At 33.4% G+C, this 19,087-nt stretch overlaps 1 protein-coding gene across 1 annotated transcript in view; it reads right to left on the bottom strand.

Annotated features, from left to right (window-relative positions):
* Positions 1-12,790, bottom strand: part of FZD5_3 (Frizzled-5) — a gene marked incomplete at both ends in the record, with an annotated part of 34,966 nt that extends 22,176 nt beyond the window's left edge. Inside the window, one exon of the mRNA XM_051218608.1 lies at positions 12,212-12,790. Coding sequence (XP_051075558.1) covers positions 12,212-12,790 — 579 coding nt within the window. The remainder of the gene's footprint in view (positions 1-12,211) is intronic.
* Between the last annotated feature and the right edge of the window lie 6,297 nt (positions 12,791-19,087).

Here is a 19,087-nt window from a genome sequence, read left to right as displayed (position 1 = left end):
AAAAAAGAAAAGAAAATTACATTTGTAAATAGTTCAATTATTAATACACCATTTAATTATTTATCAGATAGAGATGACTTAAAAAGAAAAAGAAAAAAACAGAATTCCCAATGGGTTATATTCACACTCTAGGTGATCCACTGTGTACAATCAAACTAAAGAAGAATGTTTCATCTCTCTATTTTTTGCCATTCATTATACATGTAAATTTATTTATTAAATGTATTGGAAAAGAAAAGAAAAAACAAGGAGTAAAGAAAGAAAAAAAGAAAAAAAGGAAAAAAGAAAAGAAAAAAATGGTTTACCACATTTTATACAATTTTGTATGGATGGATACATACTTCACTTAGAATTCATTATAAATAATTCTAATCTAACTGTGAATGAATGAATGAATGAATGAATGAAATTCTCTTCACTTCTTTTCTTTTTTTCTATTCTTCCCTCAGATTGAATCAATTCACGAAATAAAAGAAGAAAAACAACAACAAAAAAAGAAAAACGATAATGGCAATAACAACAAACATGTAAAATGTACCAACTGGTCTCCTACTATGATTCACGAACAAGAAGAAGACGAAGAAGAAGAAGAGGAACAACACCACAGGAGTTGAAGAAATTACACAGACATAAAAATTCATTTTTAAAAAGAAAAAAAAACAAACAAAAAAACACACACACGACCAAATCATTCAACTCTATGGAAATCATCCACCCTTAGCTACAAATCTTCTTGACCATCTCAAATAAAACACTTTTTTTCAATGATAATCCCTATCTATATTGTCAATTAAAATATAATAATATATAAAGATAATACTCAATAAATAGATGAATATATGATTAGATTTATAGCAACTATCCTATAACCAATTTTCATTAGTTCAATAGTTGAAATCATGAGTCAATTCAAGCTAGACCACTATGGAAAAACTTGAAAGCACTGTACGCGCGTTTCGTCCTATTGTAGGACTCCTCAACAATACGCATCCACGATTCTGTGTGCGGTTTCACATGCGAACTTTTAACCTCTAGATTAGTGAGCTGGCATCTGACAGTAATAATGTCAAGCTTTAACCAATCCAAAAATTTGTACCACCGTTCCTAGTAGGACAAAATAGCCATAGAGCGCTTCTAGGGTTTTCATAATGGTCTAACTTTAATCCATTCATGAATTCAATTATTAACTAAAATATCATATTTCCTATAATAATCCTCATTTGTAAGTTTGAACACATAGTTAACTCAAATCGTTTTTGGTATCTACTTTGAAATTGCATGAGTACGTTTATTGTATTTACCCTGAAAACTGGTCATATTTTGAATTATTAATATGAATCTATTACAGATATAGAACTATCAAAGAATTTAATGAGTAGTATATACTTCATTTAGAAATTTATATTGTTAATTAATTATTTACGAAACTTAGTATAATGCATAAAGTAGTTTCATGATGTATATTAAAGAAGAAGGGGGGAATATAATGAGAGTTTGTATATCTACTATCGTTTCTATTCTTTGAAAAGAAAGCATTTAATGTCTATATTGGAATATCTACATTGAATATTCTATCTATGCCAGGAGATATGTTGTAGTGGCATTATTGGTGTAGAACATTTGAAAATCAAGATGTATGTCAATTAGTGAAAACTATAAAATTATAATAATAATTTGGAGAGACTAGTGATTTTAACTATGAAAATACTAAAATCCACATAGATCCCCATAATGATAAAAACTATATGATTATTAGTGACTAGCTTCGTGAGATAACTCTTGACGTTTAAGTAAGCCGTGACCAGTGAAATTCAATTCGTGTCAGATGTTCGTGCAATATCGTGGATTGTTTGAAGTTAGACATCAACACCGTTGGATGTTGGATCAGTGGTCTAGGTGTTAATCGTCTTTGTGCGAGAAATGAATGTCCTGGGTTTGAGTCCCGTGTGTAGGATCTTAGAGAAAGAGTGTCATACTAGAATGAAACAGTCATCTGATGCTTCCAGGTTTTCACTTGTAGTCAAACATTGATTGATTCATCATCTCAATTAAATATACAATTAGATCGATATTAATTTTGTAGATATTGAACAGAGTGTATTTGAATATTACTATGATAGATGCTACTTCTGTTGAGCAATATAAGTAGTATATAGCAGCAATTGACAATGGAATGTTTGCCAACAAATGGTTGGGTTGACAAGAGCAGGTAAGGTAACAGAGAATAATAAGAATAACAACAGAATTGAAAGAATCAAACACAACTAATGGAAGATGTGTAAATTATGTATTTAATGTATGATTTTCATAGTTTTACAAAAGTACTGTCGAGTTTTACACTAACCAATAAACTATTTATCTCTATCCAAGTCTTCAACTCCGCCTGGAGCCCATCCAGAGCTACTGCCGGTACCAAGCCTGGATAAAGGATGACGGTTGGGCATGCGGTTAGCGACCACATCCCGTGGAAAACTAACTCGCTAAAAAAACGCTGACCAGAAAAAATTATTCAAACCATTTAAACTCTGCCCTGGGAGTTAGGTCTTTATTTAGAAGGGTCATGAGGCCTCACGGTGAAAACCGAGTTCCTTCGGAAATCACGAGACTGATGCCCCTTCGGATAACCAGAGCAACCACTTATTTAAATACATGGAACGCTCGTACAGTATGAAAGACCAGAAGAGTCATCCAAATTGTTACATTGCAATCGCTGCATCCAAGTCTTCATTCACTATATTACTACAAATGTATTATACATTTATTCTTATTATGATTAGTATTGAATAACATTTGTTAATGAAACCTTTTGTTCACAGAAGAAGTAAAAAAGGAAAAATGCAACAACAGAAATAATAAGACTAATGATTTATGATAGTAATACTTCATCTATTACAGTTGTCAATCAACTTACTTTAAGATTAAATTGAATTAGAATTTAAGTATTTCCGTTTTTACCATCAATACTACTGATATTACTACTAATACTACTATTACTATTACTACTACTACTACTACTACTACTACTACTACTACTACTACTACTACCACTAGTAATGATAATAATCATAACAATACTTTCCCTATTGTTAAAACTACATTAGTAAACGTACACTATTTAACATTTATTACATATAAACATAACATTCAATTGCCTTTAACTTGATTTATAAATAAGGATATGGATGAATACAACGAGTAGAACTGAAGATGTTGAATAAGACTAATAGTAAAGCTTTTTTACTCTCCCTCTAACACTTCAACTTACATATTACATAGTGACAAAAAAAACAAAAAAATTGCATTTCTACCCGGTTACTTAAAATTGAATGATTCCACTTGACGTAATATTAGTTGGTGAGCTAGTTAGTTAGTTAGTTAAGTGGATTGAACTTCACCCCCCCCGTCAATCTATTTATTCTTAACTAGACTAATCTAATTATTTATCTGATTAACTCTTAAAACGATAGAAATAAATATTGAATTGAATAGATCATAGAAATGAAATTGAAAATCCAAATCTATAATAGAAATGATTTCGATTATATGTATATATATGACAGTGTGAATTTTCATCGATTGACATGGTTGGAGCACGTGTTACGTATGCCTGAACACCGATTACCACGACATACAATACTGATCAATGTTGGAGATGGTTGGAAGAAAGTGAGGGGTGGTCAAACCGAAACATGGCATCAGTCCATGAAGTTACTAAACTCTGGTTTGAGCCATGTTAGTAGATGCAGACTACTTGATTGGGGTCCACGTGATTATCGTAACCAATGGTTGGAGATTGTGGGTGACATGGCTCAGAATTGATCACAATGGCGTAGGTGTATACATTCTCTATCTTCCCTTAAACGAAGAGATTAAAATCGCTTCGTATCTTTCTGCCTACGAACCAATTCTTTCTTTTTTGTATTATATCCTTACATAAAATATTTCTTTTATATATTATCACTATTGAGTTAACTACTTCCATGAATTCGGTGTTCATCTTGTTGTGCTAATGAGGTATGGCAACTTGGACCGATGCAGGTATATGCTTGGTCCTACGTTGTAACTGACTGACTGACTGATGTAATAAACCATTTAACAATTAGATATAGGTCATTTAGTTGACAATTATAACTTGATTTGATTGCAACTAGTTATTATCACCTAATTGGAATGTTAAAAAATGGGGTGATAATCACTAGACTGACTGGGACACTTTTCGGGTGTCTAAATCAAAACAGGCGGTTTCATCAAGGGGCCACACCCGGAGCCTTTAACCTAAAGTTTTAATTCACAAGGCAGAGGAGCAACGTCAAGAGATTCAGTCTCATGGTAGCCAGTGACCAATAATTGGTTCACACGCCATTCGTTTCCTTAGGATACTGGAGTCCATGTGTACTATTGGTTTGGAATCAAGGTTTTCCATTTCCCCTTGGTGGATTCTCTGTATCCACTAATCCAGTTAAAGCGCCGGACATTTGGTTTTCATTCTCTCAATTTCGTAAACAACACCTCGGCCTTGAGAAGGCAATGATTAGGACTTCCCTGTCAGTGTTCGTATGCACTTGGTTATGTGAGAGCATTTCGAGAGGGAGAGCTGGCTCTCCCTTCTGTCGGTCGTACTAGGGCATTTGGAGGCTTTCTTTATTACCTCAAAAATCAATTCAAAGAATAACTAGGACATTTTTAAACGGAGATGATTGTTGGTTAGCAGTACAATCCTGAAAAAGTGTTTCTTCCTATCTGAAATTTAGGTACATCTAGCTGGTGAGTTCTAAATAGAATGAAACTCATGTCTTGGATTCCACTGCCAGATACTATCTATCAGTGCTTATAATCCCTATGAAATAATCACAACATTAAGTTAACCCGTACAGTATGTACATATGCCCAAAAGAGACTGGTCAATCGCAGCTCAAATTATTAACTGAGACTATCTCACATGTCGTCAACTTGTTCAATCAAATCAAAATGATGAACAGACAATAAATACAAAATGAATTTAACTTCACCACGATTGCACAAGCAAGTGTCTATCAGGACTCAGTAGCTAAGTAAATAACATGATGGCGTTTGAAGTAAACGGCACTGGGTTCAAGTCCTAAAGTGAACATCAAATCTGAGATGCAAGTAAATCCAGCTGACGAGTCCCAAGCAAGACGAAACGCGCGTCAAACCGGATCCCACTGTTAGCTACTATCCACCTTTGCTTAAAACGGAAATACTTTACCTTAACAGAGAAAAAATTTTTCTTCTTTTTATTAAATGAGAGAAAAATTTCAGTCAAGTATCATAGATGTTCTATATGTGTACATGCAGCAACAAGACATAATAACCATTATGTTTCCGGTTATCTCCGACTATTACCCAGAAAGTATTCATTCTTCTCAGTCTATTCTATTGTATTATTTTACATATTAAAATGCAACAAGCAGCTAAACACCCATCTATCTTAATAAGTATGCATTCTGTTATTATGTATATAACTGTATTAGTATGTTTATTCATTAGCTCAACTGTCGGACCGATGTTATATTTTCTCTCCAATTATTACTAAATATAAATAATATCATTTTATGTAACTGATCAGATAATTAGTGTAATCATCAATCATTTTGTTGTCAGCTAACAGGGATTAGGATTTGACAAATCCTATTCACAGTTCTTAATTGATACTTCATGTGTGTTTTTTTATTGTTGAAAAACTCTACAAACTACTATCTTGTATGCTACTCATATTGACAGAAATAAGTAGTATATATCATCAATCAAAAGTGAATCGCCTGGAGGTAGAAGGTTAGGAGGATCAAACGAAACAGAACAAAAACAGAGGAATAGTTGATGTGGAAACGAAGGAATACTCAAGTTTGAAACCTGTGACTTCTACCTGAAGTTTGTACTGATGATGTCGTTCAGAAGAAAGATGAAAGCTCCAGAGAACAAAACTCTATCACAATTGATTGACATTTTGCAAATGACTCATTTACTGTATGGTTCACAGATTTTACCAAGGGTTTCTGTGATTTTGTATGCAAATACATTGGGTTATCCCCACTTGAGATCACATCCTCTACACTACCATCATTAATTTCACTGTTTTTCATCAGACTAATTATTTTACTGGCAGTATGTACACAAATAAATGAGATTATTGAAATGAGAAATTTACGGAATAAGTACCAGTTCTTCTATTTGAAGGATATTTTCAATACAAGCAGGAGTTAATTAGGAAATTATATAAAGTTTTACCAATCTATGATTGTTATATCTGGTCGTTAATTTGTTATGGGATTGATTGTTATCACTGATTGTTATGTCAGAGTTGCTTATTACTTATACTTGTAAACAAGAAACCATTGCAATTCCCACAATGCCTTATCCAAACAAGTAGTATCTGTCTCATCAGTGAATATTTTCAAGAAGAAGTTGAACCTTCACTGAAAGGCAATCTGTCAGGATTAACACAAGTTCACAAAAATACTATCCTTATTACTGAAGACTGAAGATGACACGAAGTAAGAATAACAAGACTGGTACAAATGAAGAATTATTAAACCATAAAACACAACAACCAGTCATAACGAGTTCCAAATAGGACAAAATGCGTGTCAAACTGGACTCTCTGCTTATAAAAACTTTTACGAATGATTTGTGCTCATTGAATAAACAAAGATCTAAAAGTCGTTTAGGGAGAAAATCTTTTTCTGCTGAACAACATTGCCTTACGTCGAAATGTTTTGCATTACAATAACTCTTAGACAATAATGAAACTTTATATGGTTCTTAATTACTCTGTCAAACTTGCTGAGTGAGAACCACAAAACTCTCAGAAAGCATTGGGAAATGCTTTATAAAAAACACATCTCTCCAAATTCCCGAACTCTCCGTTACTACACAAAATATAATACTGACTCCATCCGCTTACATCTATCAATTATGAATAGGGATCTGTGTAGATTGTTAAGTCTTTTATGTTCCATCACTGGTTGGTGTAAATTAAATAACCATCGGAAACTAAGGAGCTTTTGAAAACTTTTTATCTTAGTATGGTATTTCCAATCAGTGACCATATGCTATTTTACCAGGGATTAAACCTATGAGTTAAAGGTTTCATGGAGAGTGTTTTGACATTCAAACCACTAAGTATCCAAAGATTTACATTCCTGACTTCAGTCAATTCATAGTATCGCGCAACCATTTTCCATTATAATTTAAGCGATACATATCTCACACTAGACATGACTTGACTCCAATAATCACGATTCCTCACTAGAACTCCATTTTGCTACTTCTTACTATTGTATCCCTAAAAAAACATATATTTATTCACTATATAGTGTATATATAACAATTTTAATTCAATATACATATTTTGATGGAGTTTTGTTCTCTGAGCTAGATGGTTTAGTCGTGACGACCAACTGGAAATCCTCGACCTGAATAACTCCGTGGTAACATCTCTAACTGTGAAGCTGGGTAACACGGGATCGAGTCCGATGATTTTGTTATGATAGTCAAGCTCCATCAAAATCATCCGCTTCAGTTACAAATCTTCTTCACTATCTCAATATAAATATTTACTGATTGTGGCCTATCCTTATTCACTATTAAATTTTTCTAGGAAATTCTTTGAAAAGAACTAATATCATCCGAGGAATAGGAAATCCGCTTCCATTCCACATCTTTTATGGTTTTATCGCATACACATGAACAAATGCAGATAATGACAACCAGTGTAGCTTCAGTCTCTGCATCAGTGGGCCTCAACATACACAAGGGGAAAACCAAGGTCCTCAAATACAACTCGGAAAACAGAAATCCAATCACTCTTGATGGCGAAACTCTGGAAGATGTAGAATCTTTCACATACATGGGAAGCATAATCGATAAACAAGGAGGTTCAGATGCAGACATAAAGGCGAGGATTGGCAAAGCAAGGACAGCATTCCTACAATTGAAGAATATATGGAACTCAAAACAACTGTTTCTCAACCAATATCAAAGTAACAATCTTCAATACGAACGTCAAGACAGTACTAATGTATGGAGCTGAAACTTGTAGAACTACAACAACCACCATCAAGAAGGTACAAGTATTTATAAGTAGTTGTCTACGCAAGATACTCAACATCCATTGGCCGGATACCATCAGCAACAGCCTTCAGTGGAAGAGAACAAACCAGATTCCATCTGAAGAAGAAATTAGGAAAAGACAATGGAAATTGATAGGACATACATTACGCAAATCGCCAAGCTGCATCACGAGACAAACCCTGACTTGGAATTGTAAGGGAAGCTGTTAAGAGGAATGCCAAAGAACACATTACATCGGGAAATAGAAGCAGATATGAAAAGGATGAATAACAACTGGAGAGAATTGCTCAGGATAGGGTGAATGGCGAGCACTGCTGGACGGCCTATGCTTCTCCATGAGGAGTGACAGGCGTAAGTAAGTAAGTAAGTAAGTAAGTAAGTAAGTAAGTAAGTAACTACGACGGATTTCCATAGATTTAAATATCACCATCAAAAAAGCATGCTTTAAAGACAATTATTAGTATTATTATTACTCTTAATCGATATATTTCCAGGTCACTATTAGGTCAGTAATATATAATAAGCTTTCTATCATTGTGTCATTCATTGATGACATTTTTTGTTCAGTCAATAAACGAAGCTTGTTTTACTTTTCTTTTTTGAAACTTTACTTTTTCACCTAGTGTACTACTACTACTACTAGTACTACTAACAATACTACTAATAAGACTATTCTAGCCATCACTATTAAAGGGATAGAGAGAAAATGTGTAGTGTTGTTGTCTATCAGTGTTTGTTTTTTCATTTCCTGTTGAGATTTTAGGCTAACGTTGATATTAATCTCTTGTGACAGCTATCAACCTATCGTGTATATACGTACATATGTATATATATATATATATATATGACTAATTTCTGTGGTGATTCCACTATCATGTGACTAATATTGATTATCTGACGGAAAATTTGAAATGTTATTTTACCATCGTAACTAAATGGAATGAATTTTACACATAGTCAACTGTTCTTTTATTCCCAAGACAAATACGGTGGAATACTGGGTATTCGTTTTTTTTTGTTCCTAGTAAGTTTAAGATTATCCTATAGAGCTAAAGAAGATTGAACCTGAAACCTAATGAAGAATAATATCCAAACAAAGATTTTCTGACCATCAATAATTCATCAGTTAATAGATTACATATTATTACTGTAATCTTCAAGTTGAAAACAAATAAGAAACCGTTTTCTTTACAATTGATTGATCACTGGGTGATGATCAATGTTATGTATATCAGGTTCTTCTTAGTTCAGATCGAATCTTATTGACCAAGTTGCAATATGGCTACCAGTTTAAGTGTCTCGGCATTACGTTCACTATGTTGAGATAAGATGGTAGTCGGAGGTAGTCAACAGAAAACCCTGGAACTAGGTTTCGTGCTATTTGGCACTCGTCAGTAAGGTGTACCTGTAATCTTGAGGGGACTGATACTCCCTACCGGATTTGACCCCATATCACCCAGATTTACAGTTAGAGAAGTTGCCACTGAGCCATTTAGGTTCAGGATTTCCTGTTGACTACGTCCAACCACCATCTTATCTCAACATAGTGAACGCAATGTCGAGTCACCTAGACTAGTGGCCTGGAGAATCAATTTCCTCACGATTACAGGTACACCTTGCTGACGAGTGCAAAGAAGCACGAAACCTAGTTCCAGAGTTTTCTGTTGACTAACTCCAACCACAATCGTAAACCGTTTTCTTTTTAATTCGTTCATCTTACTTAATATCACAATACTTAACTTTCTTGACTTTGAAGTGAAAAGAAACCAATCTAAGCTATCGATAAAGAATGAGTAGATAATCAAAGGTTAAGTACATACTTTTTCTCACTAGTATCATGAGTACTAAAACATATAATCTGAGAACAGTTTCCATCATGGACATGTAACCAGTTAGATGACCATTGTAAACCAGAAAGGACTGGACAGTAATACACATGTCATAAAGTCTGTTACTGCCTTCAGTGTGATAAATAGATAGAATAGTTTTAGATAGTGTAATAAGGAGACGTAGATTATCAGCACTGAGTGATGTGTCATCGCACAACATTTCGAACTATCTAAACACACATATACTTGTTAAGAACATCTATGTACGATAAATTAAAAGGTCCACTAAACAAATAGAAGGTAGGAGGCAACAAAGATAATAAGGAAAATGATGTGAAACTCATCATGCTGGATAATGAAACAATATTACTAATGTAGGTTTAAAGTGAATTAATTTTTCTGGTTAGTGTTTTTTTAGCGAGTTAGTTTTCTACGGGATGGGATCGCTAACCCCATGCCTAACCCCCTCCTTTACCCGGGCTTGGAACCAGAAGTAACCCTAGAAGAGCTACAGGCGGAGTTTCCCGACCAAAGAAAACGTTACGTCGGGAAATAGAAGCAGATATGAAAAGGATGAATAACAATGGGAAAGAGCTGGAAAGGATCGCTCAAGACAGAGTTGGATGGAGAGTACTGGTGAGAGGCCTATTCTCCTCCATAAGGAGTAACAGGCATAAGTAAGTAAGTAGGCTTAAAGTGAGAACAAACTGTTTTGTGAATACATAAAAAGGGGTTTGAATTTTCGTATGACCAATACTTCAATAAAGCTTACTATACACCTTTGAAAACTTTCTACTCAACATTACAAAAACCAAGTTAAGATAAATCTTATTTTTTTTTGTTTCAACTATGTGTTTGACAATAGAGGCCATTGAATGTTTATTATCTACTCTTACTGATTCATTTGATTTTGTTTATTTTTATAACAAAATAATGGCAAACGTTTATGTTATATAAGAGCAGCCTTACTTGATATGTTTTTATAAGGAACATGTGATCGACCAGATACTGACATAGTAACTATATCAATCACAATCTTCTCTTTATTGTTTCATTTCTGGTTTTAAAAATCTATAAAATTAACCTTAGGTTTATCACACTTGATAGAGAATATTTAGATGTAAAAACTTTTACATATCTGGGTAGCATCATTGATGAACACGAGGGATCTGATGCAGATATGAAGGCGAAGATCGGTAAAACAAGAGTAGCATATCTACAAATGAACAACATCTGGAACTTAAAACAACTGTCAACCAACACCAAGGTCAAATGCTTCAATACGCGTGTCACAACAGTTCTAAACCTACTAAATTTTATCCAGATCAATAAAATCACTTCCTGGTTCTCACTTTTAAATGATCCACCCGATTTCTTAATCAAACTTCAGAAGGGATTAAGATTAAACATTACTGCATTGAGGTTTATTTAAGTAATATTCATATCACACTATGATTTATAACCTTGGCATAAAAATCTTAAACTCTCTTGCTTCTTCTAACACAGAGATATCAGTTCAACATTATCCACCTTCAGAATTTGTCGTGTTTTCTCTTCTTTTAAAGTCAATCAAATCACATGTGATAGAGTGACCACTTAATGATACCTTGATTTCTATATTCAACCAATAAGTCACAGATTCACAGTCTATTTCAGTTATTTCAGTTTTAGGAATCCAATGATTTCACTAGCTCTTACATTTACAACATATAAAACTGTATCAAATAAAAAGGTCAATAGATCCTGGAGTTTAAATCTTACAAGGCATGATCATAAATGTGCACTGTTGAGAATTCCTTTGATTAGGACAAAACAATCATCCAATGCTTCCAGGTTTTCTATGATAGTCTATCTTCAGAAGGGGTTTTGTGGAAATTTAAGAAATTTCACTGGTTCAATTCATGGAAAACCATGGAAAACCTGGAAACACTGGACGGCCATTTCGTCCTAGTATGGGACTGCTCAACAGTGTGCATCCACGATCCCACCCCTCGCGGGATTCGAACCCAGGACCTATCAGTTTCGTGTGCGACAATGGTATACGGTGGCGCAACTTCGTGGATTGGTTGAAGTTAAACATTAACACCGTTGGATGCCGGTTCAGTGGTCTAGTTAATTAAGCGCCTGGAGCGAGATTGGTAGATTTCGGGTTTGAGTTTCGTGAGGGACGGGATCGTGGATGCGCACTGCTGGCGAGTCTATCTTTAATTAAATCATGATCTCAACTATTGAACATATGTCATTATTAAACAATAAAATAATTTTAATGATAGAAAATATATAAAACATACTTCTAAACCAGCTTCTTCTTGTGTTTCATGATTAAATGCATTTGGTAAATAAGTTAAATTATAACCAATATTTTTACATAATGGTATTTCAATTGGGATACATTTCTCCGGTCTAAGTACTTTTTCATGATCCATTGAATTATGTAATAATTGATTAGAACTTAATGGATGATAATTAGATGAACTAGACAGTTTACTATTAGAATTGATTAAATGTTCATTATTATCTATAACATTTGGAATAGGATCATTATTCTTATGATTATCATCTTCAGAATGATCATTCTTATCATTCTTATTCGAATTATTCAAATCTTTATTATTCTCCATTGAATGAAGATCTTTTACATCGTTTGATTTGGATCGTTTAATTCTTTGAATGAAATTGAACAAATCGATATTTTGATTCTTTAATATGACATAATTAGAAAGATTATGAATGTTACGAATTTGTCGTTGTTGTTGTTGTTGTTTATTAATACTCCATTTGGATTGTTCGATATCCTGATTGTTACCATAGAGAAAATCAATATTTTGAGGTATAATATTGATTGTTAACAAGATTAAAATAATCCACATTTTTTTTGGTTTTTGTAAGTGTAAAATAATTTGATCGTAAATTCTATTACTTTTTGATACTTGATTTACCTGAAAAAAAAGGAAACAAAATCTTGTGAAAAATCATTATCATTATAGGGTTGTAGAGATGATTAAGTTTTTGATTAAGATCATGAACTGACTGACAACATTTGAAAACCTAGAAGCATTGAATAGACGCTTAATTCTATTGTGAGACTCCTCAGCAGTACGTATACACGATTGAGTTCGCATGATTCGAACACAGAGCCTTCAGTCTCGAACTAATCGGTGTAGAGTAGAGACAGGTATCTACTTCACTACAATAAAGATGATCGTACAATTTCGTGGATTGGTTGAAGTTAAACATTTCCGCTGTCGGATGCCAACTCAGTGGTCTAGAGGTTAATCGTTCGCGTGTGAGACTTAAGGCCCTGGGTTCGAATTCCATGAGCGGAATTATGGATGCGCACTGCTGAGGAGTTCAAAACAGGACGATAGGGCCGACCAGTACTTGTAGGTTTTCAGTGGTGATCTAACATCGATCAATTCATGATCTCAATCGAAAAATCGTTAATTTTTTTCTTGACAAATAAATTCATCAGTCTATATAAGCTAGATCATCATTGAAAAATTAAAAGTACTGGAGTATGGGACTTTTCAAAAGTGCGTATCCATGATTCGGCATGCATGATTCGAATCCTGAACTTCTGAGAAGTTTTATACTAGGTAGAAACGGTCACCTAGTGCTTTCAGGTTTTCACATGTGGTCTGGTTTAGATCGATTCGTGAATTCAACTGTTAGAAATAATACAATCTCCACACAATCTCCCCTAATTTATTTAAGTATGAACAGATGCTTATAAGGTTTATGTATAACCGTAAATTATTTGTTTGTATGGAATAGACAAAGCGTGACAATCAGGACATGTATCCCATTTTATTTGGCGTTGGTCAGCATGATTAACTTATATTCGATAGTTGATGTTCACTGACGAATTTGAAGCTATAACTTTACATTTCAAACGTCATGGTAAAACGAAGCATATATACATTAGAATTCATGCATATAAGCAAAAGTATAAACACATCTAGATACATTATCTAACAAATATACACTGTGATGAACACCGTGTTACCGCTGATCTAGTCAACAACTCGTATTCTATTCAAAAGATTTGTATAAGTTCCGAATCTTAAGTTTTATATGTATGTATGTATGTATGTATGTATGTATGTATGTGTGTATGCATGCAGGTATCAGTTCCTTCCACTTTGTCTTTTTCTTTACAAAAGACACTTGGTGAAATACTTGGTGATGAGAATTCTATATTGTACCATAGATATATAGTATTGAATCAAACCATCAATCATATAGAATGATTTCATCTCGAGTATTTTGTTCTGATGGTGGTAATCATCATTGATTGATCGTATTTAGCGAGTTATGTACTACGGTCGAGTTGGTTGAACATATTATGGAACTAATCGATAGTGGACACTCACAAAACTCTTAAAATCTTCAAGTTTCATGACATGCTGTTAAGCATTTAGAACCATTGGGTTGTTATCGAGCGGTATACTATTTCAACCTTACTTAATTTGCGTGACAATCACTCACATTTGGTCAGTCCACTATCCCACCTGTTGTGAGATAATAACTCACTGAAAACGATGGTGGATGTGTCGCTAAATTTCGTGGATTAGTTGAAGTTAGATATCAACACCGTTGGATTCTAGCCCAGTGGTCTAGAGTTTAAGCGTTCTCGCGCGAGACCAATAGGTGGCCTAGCTTAGGTCGGTTCGTTAATCCAGCTGTGAAACTACTACAATCTTCACAAATCCCCTTACTATTACTATTACCACTACCACTACTACTACTACTGCTATTCCTAATAATAATCATAATCAGGGAAACAGTTATGAAAATATGCGTTGATCTATAAAGTTCTGTTCATTACCAGTTTCATTAAGTAATTTCCCTTACTTTACAATAAAAAAATATACACAGTCTTAAAAAAAAGTAGTCGATATCATAATGGAATTATTTTTGGATTATAAAGAGAGGAATGATAACGTAGTTTTATATTCTTATACTCATCTCTTTCACCCATCGCTTATTATTTTCTTCAGTTTAATCATCATATTTACAATATTCTCATATATATATATATATATCATGGTTCATTGTTGTAATTCTACTCTCCCTTTATTCTGTTTTGTTATTGTTGTTGATGTTGGTGATGGTGGTGGTGATGGTGGTGGTGGTGATGGTGATAGTGGTGTAAAATATTTTTAATTTTATCTACTTTCCTGTTTCCCCAACTTCTTCCTTCTTTTACCCGTATATTATTATTATTATTATTAGTAGTAGTAGTAGTAGTAGTAGTAATAGTAATAATAACATTGTTATTATGATTAAAACTACTTGACTCTTCTCAATTCTTTATATAATTTTCAAATATCATTGTTTTAACTGTTTCATTAGGGTATAAAAATTTATTTTGTCTCTTACCCCATAAAATTTCTTTGCTCAGATTGATTGGCATATGTAAAGGATATGTATATGCACACACGTGTTTACACTTTTATTCAACTTATATTTGATGATGCATGAATAAGTGACAGATACTACTAACAGTACTACTAGTAGTAATGGTAGTAGGAGAAAATTATTTTTTCCATTTCACTGAATTTGCGTGTTTCTAATATGAATAATAATGGTAATCATAATAAAGACTTCCATATGTTTGATTGTGTTTTGTGGCTCAATACAGTTCGTGCATTAACTTTCATGCATGAATGTTCGTGGGTATGTAGTGTATGTGTGTGTGTGTGTGTGTGATTGTATGTGAAGTTTCATATTAGATGGATAAGTTCTTAACGAAAACAAATGGATAGATGGTTAGATGGATAATGGCAAAGTTTATTAAGATTTATTGTAAGAAAATCAGATCAGGCATTTTTGTATTTAAGAAAAAGAAAATGAAATTCGAGTCAAAACATCATAATAATAATAACCGTAGTCGTAATAGGAGTAGTAAACAAGGTCAATAGGGAATGAGTCAGGACATTATCGAGATAGATATTTGAACTGAAGTAAAGAATGGAACTCTGTTGTCGAATACAACGGATCGATAAGGAAAACTTTCACTAACTCCGTATATTAAATTGATCTTACAAGGTTGTATAGAGCAGAGACACGAAGAATGAAATGAAGAAATAGGTGTATGCTACCAGTAATGTAGTTGTTCTATTTCTAATCTGAGAACAAAATTTCATTTAGAACTAATGCTAATATTAAGAGTAGTGATAATAATCTATTTCGATCAACCAGTACAGATCCATTTACATAAACATTTATTCATACATTGAGTTTTGTGATAGTTTAACATAGTAAACTGACTGACCAAATATGAGTGATTGTCACGCAAATTAAATAAGGTTGAAATGGTATATCACTAAATCACAACCCAATGGTTCTAAATGCTTAACAGCATGTCATGAGTTTTATGAGTGTCTATTATTGATTAGTTCCATAATATGTTCAACCAACTCGACCGTAGTACATAACTCGCTAAATACGATCAATCAATGATGATTACCACCATCAGAACAAAATACTCGAGATGAAATCATTCTATATGATTGATGGTTTGATTCAATACTATATATCTATGGTACAATATAGAATTCTCATCACCAAGTATTTCACCAAGTGTCTTTTGTAAAGAAAGAGACAAAGTGGAAGGAACTGATACCTGCATGCATACACACATACATACATACATACATACATACATACATACATATAAAACTTAAGATTCGGAACTTATACAAATCTTTTGAATAGAATACGAGTTGTTGACTAGATCAGCGGTAACACGGTGTTCATCACAGTGTATATTTGTTAGATAATGTATCTAGATGTGTTTGTACTTTTGCTTATATGCATGAATTCTAATGTATATATGCTTCGTTTTACCTTGATATATAAGTAGGAGAAAGACATGAATGTAGTGGATGGTTAATATCTGAAAAGACAACGATTACTAGGAGTTTGCAAGATTTTAAATGTCTATACACGGGTATGCTAACAATGATGTTAAAAGATTCACCACAAAATTTGCTAACTGCCTTCAGCACTCTGTGTAATACAGCAAAATCACTTCTCAATAGCCCAATAACGAATAATTGAAAACAGCAATAAAATTATTTTGATCAAGTTTTATTCTCTGAGCTGGATAGTTTGATCGTGGAGCTTTCAAGTAGACTTCTACCTGAAGTTTGTATTGATGATATTGTTCAGAAGAACGATGAAATCTCTACGACCAAATCATCCAGCTCAGAGAATAAAACTCCATCAAAATCATCCATCTGCGCTAGAAATCTTCTCCATCATCTCAGTAATAAGATTAATTTTTGTCGTTTTTTTGGTTAAATACTTTTTATTATCATTATAGAGATGATAATAAGTAGACTAGCTGATTATTTCTTCATAAAGTCTTTTCGGTATTTTTCACACCTCATTTTATTTGACGCGCGATATTCTTCTCATTATTTCCATGCACAAAATAGATTCATACATTCATTTCCATTTCAAAGAATGATGCCAATCATTGATTAGAAATTTGTCGCCAATCCTATCTTATACCTAATGGTATAAAGAGTTTACCGAGTAGCATATGAACCACACCTAATAATAATAATAATAATAATAATGAATAATGACGACTTGAAACATTGAATGTATCATTCATTGTTTCTAAGTCAATTTAAACAGCAATCAAAACAGATACTTTGTAATGTAATTTTATCACACTTACACACATACACACATACACACACATATGGCCACAAACACATACATACATACATATTACAGAATAAAAAGAGACAAGGATTCGAATGGTAGTCCTTATTACTTTTTGTATTAAGTTTTCATTCATTCCATACCTGAAACGACTCTTTACTAGAACTATTTTACACACACATATATATAAGAGATAGACTCATTTAATCATTGTGAGATTGTTTCACTATCAATCTCATTATAAAAATGATAGACAGCTGATTCCATTGATGATAATAATAATAATAAAAGAGAGCTAGATAACTTGGAAAATAGTTTAAACTTTTTTTAAAAATAATTTTTCCAGTTTTATTCAAAAGGGGAAACGCCCCGAATATTTGAAAGTGTCAGATTCTTGTTTCTAAGCATAGTATACATAGTTAATGGTACTACTTTATGCGCATATCTAGTATTAAATATACTATAGAATTTGTATCAGAAGGGGTTTTGTGGATGTTGTAGTAATTTCAAGAGTTGAGATCATGAGTCAATTGAAGCTAGATAATCATGGAAAACCTGGAAGCACTGGACGGCCGTTCCGGCCTATTGCGGGACTCCTCAGCAGTGCTCATCCACGACCTCGCCCCCTGCGAGATTCGAACACAGGACCTATCAGTCTCACGCCAGGCACTGAACCAACTAGACCGCTGAGTTGGCTTCCAACGGTGTTAGTATCTAACTTCAACTAATCCACGAAATTAAGCGACATATCCACCATTGTCATCAGTGAGTTACTACCTCATAACTGACCTGGCTGAACTCCACTGGTCACTGCTTCACACGAGAACTCCAGGATATATCTCTTGAAGCCAGTCACTAGTGAGCATATGTTAATTAGTATCAAAAGGGGTTTTGTGGAGATTGTAGTGATTTCAAAAGTGGATACGAATTTATGCTCATATCTGGTATTAAATATACTATAGAATTTGTAAAAAAAAAACTGATGCTACAGTCTCAAATGTAAGATATAAATATGACAAGTGAATGTTAGTTGAATCAGTTAGTGTTCAGTTCTCTGTAGTCAACATCGAATCAATATCTTGATGTAATGTATTTGGAAACAATCGAATAGATATCCGGGAGTAAGTTTATATTGGAAGTTGGCACTTGTTGTCATGAAATGATAAAATATAGAACTATTTTACTGATCAATATCCATGAAAATGTATATATATTTATGGAATGTTATATCTTGATGAGAATAATGGAGAAGATTTGTATATTAGGTGAATGATTTTGGTGGAGGTTTGTTCTCTGAGATGGATGGTTTAGTTGTGGAGCTTTTCAGCTTTCTTCGGAACGACATCATAAGCCAGAAACTTCAGGTAGGACTGCTATATCATGATGAGAATAATGAATGGTAGGTTTTGGGATCCATTTATGGACCAATACTATACGTATATTTTTATTGTATAAACGTTAAATAACCAAACTATTCATATTCCGCT

This window comes from Schistosoma haematobium, chromosome 1 (assembly GCF_000699445.3).
Source record: "Schistosoma haematobium chromosome 1, whole genome shotgun sequence".
Lineage (NCBI taxonomy): Eukaryota > Metazoa > Platyhelminthes > Trematoda > Strigeidida > Schistosomatidae > Schistosoma > Schistosoma haematobium.
The sequence above is the reverse complement of the archived record's forward strand: the minus strand, read 5'-3'. Positions and strand labels throughout refer to the sequence as shown.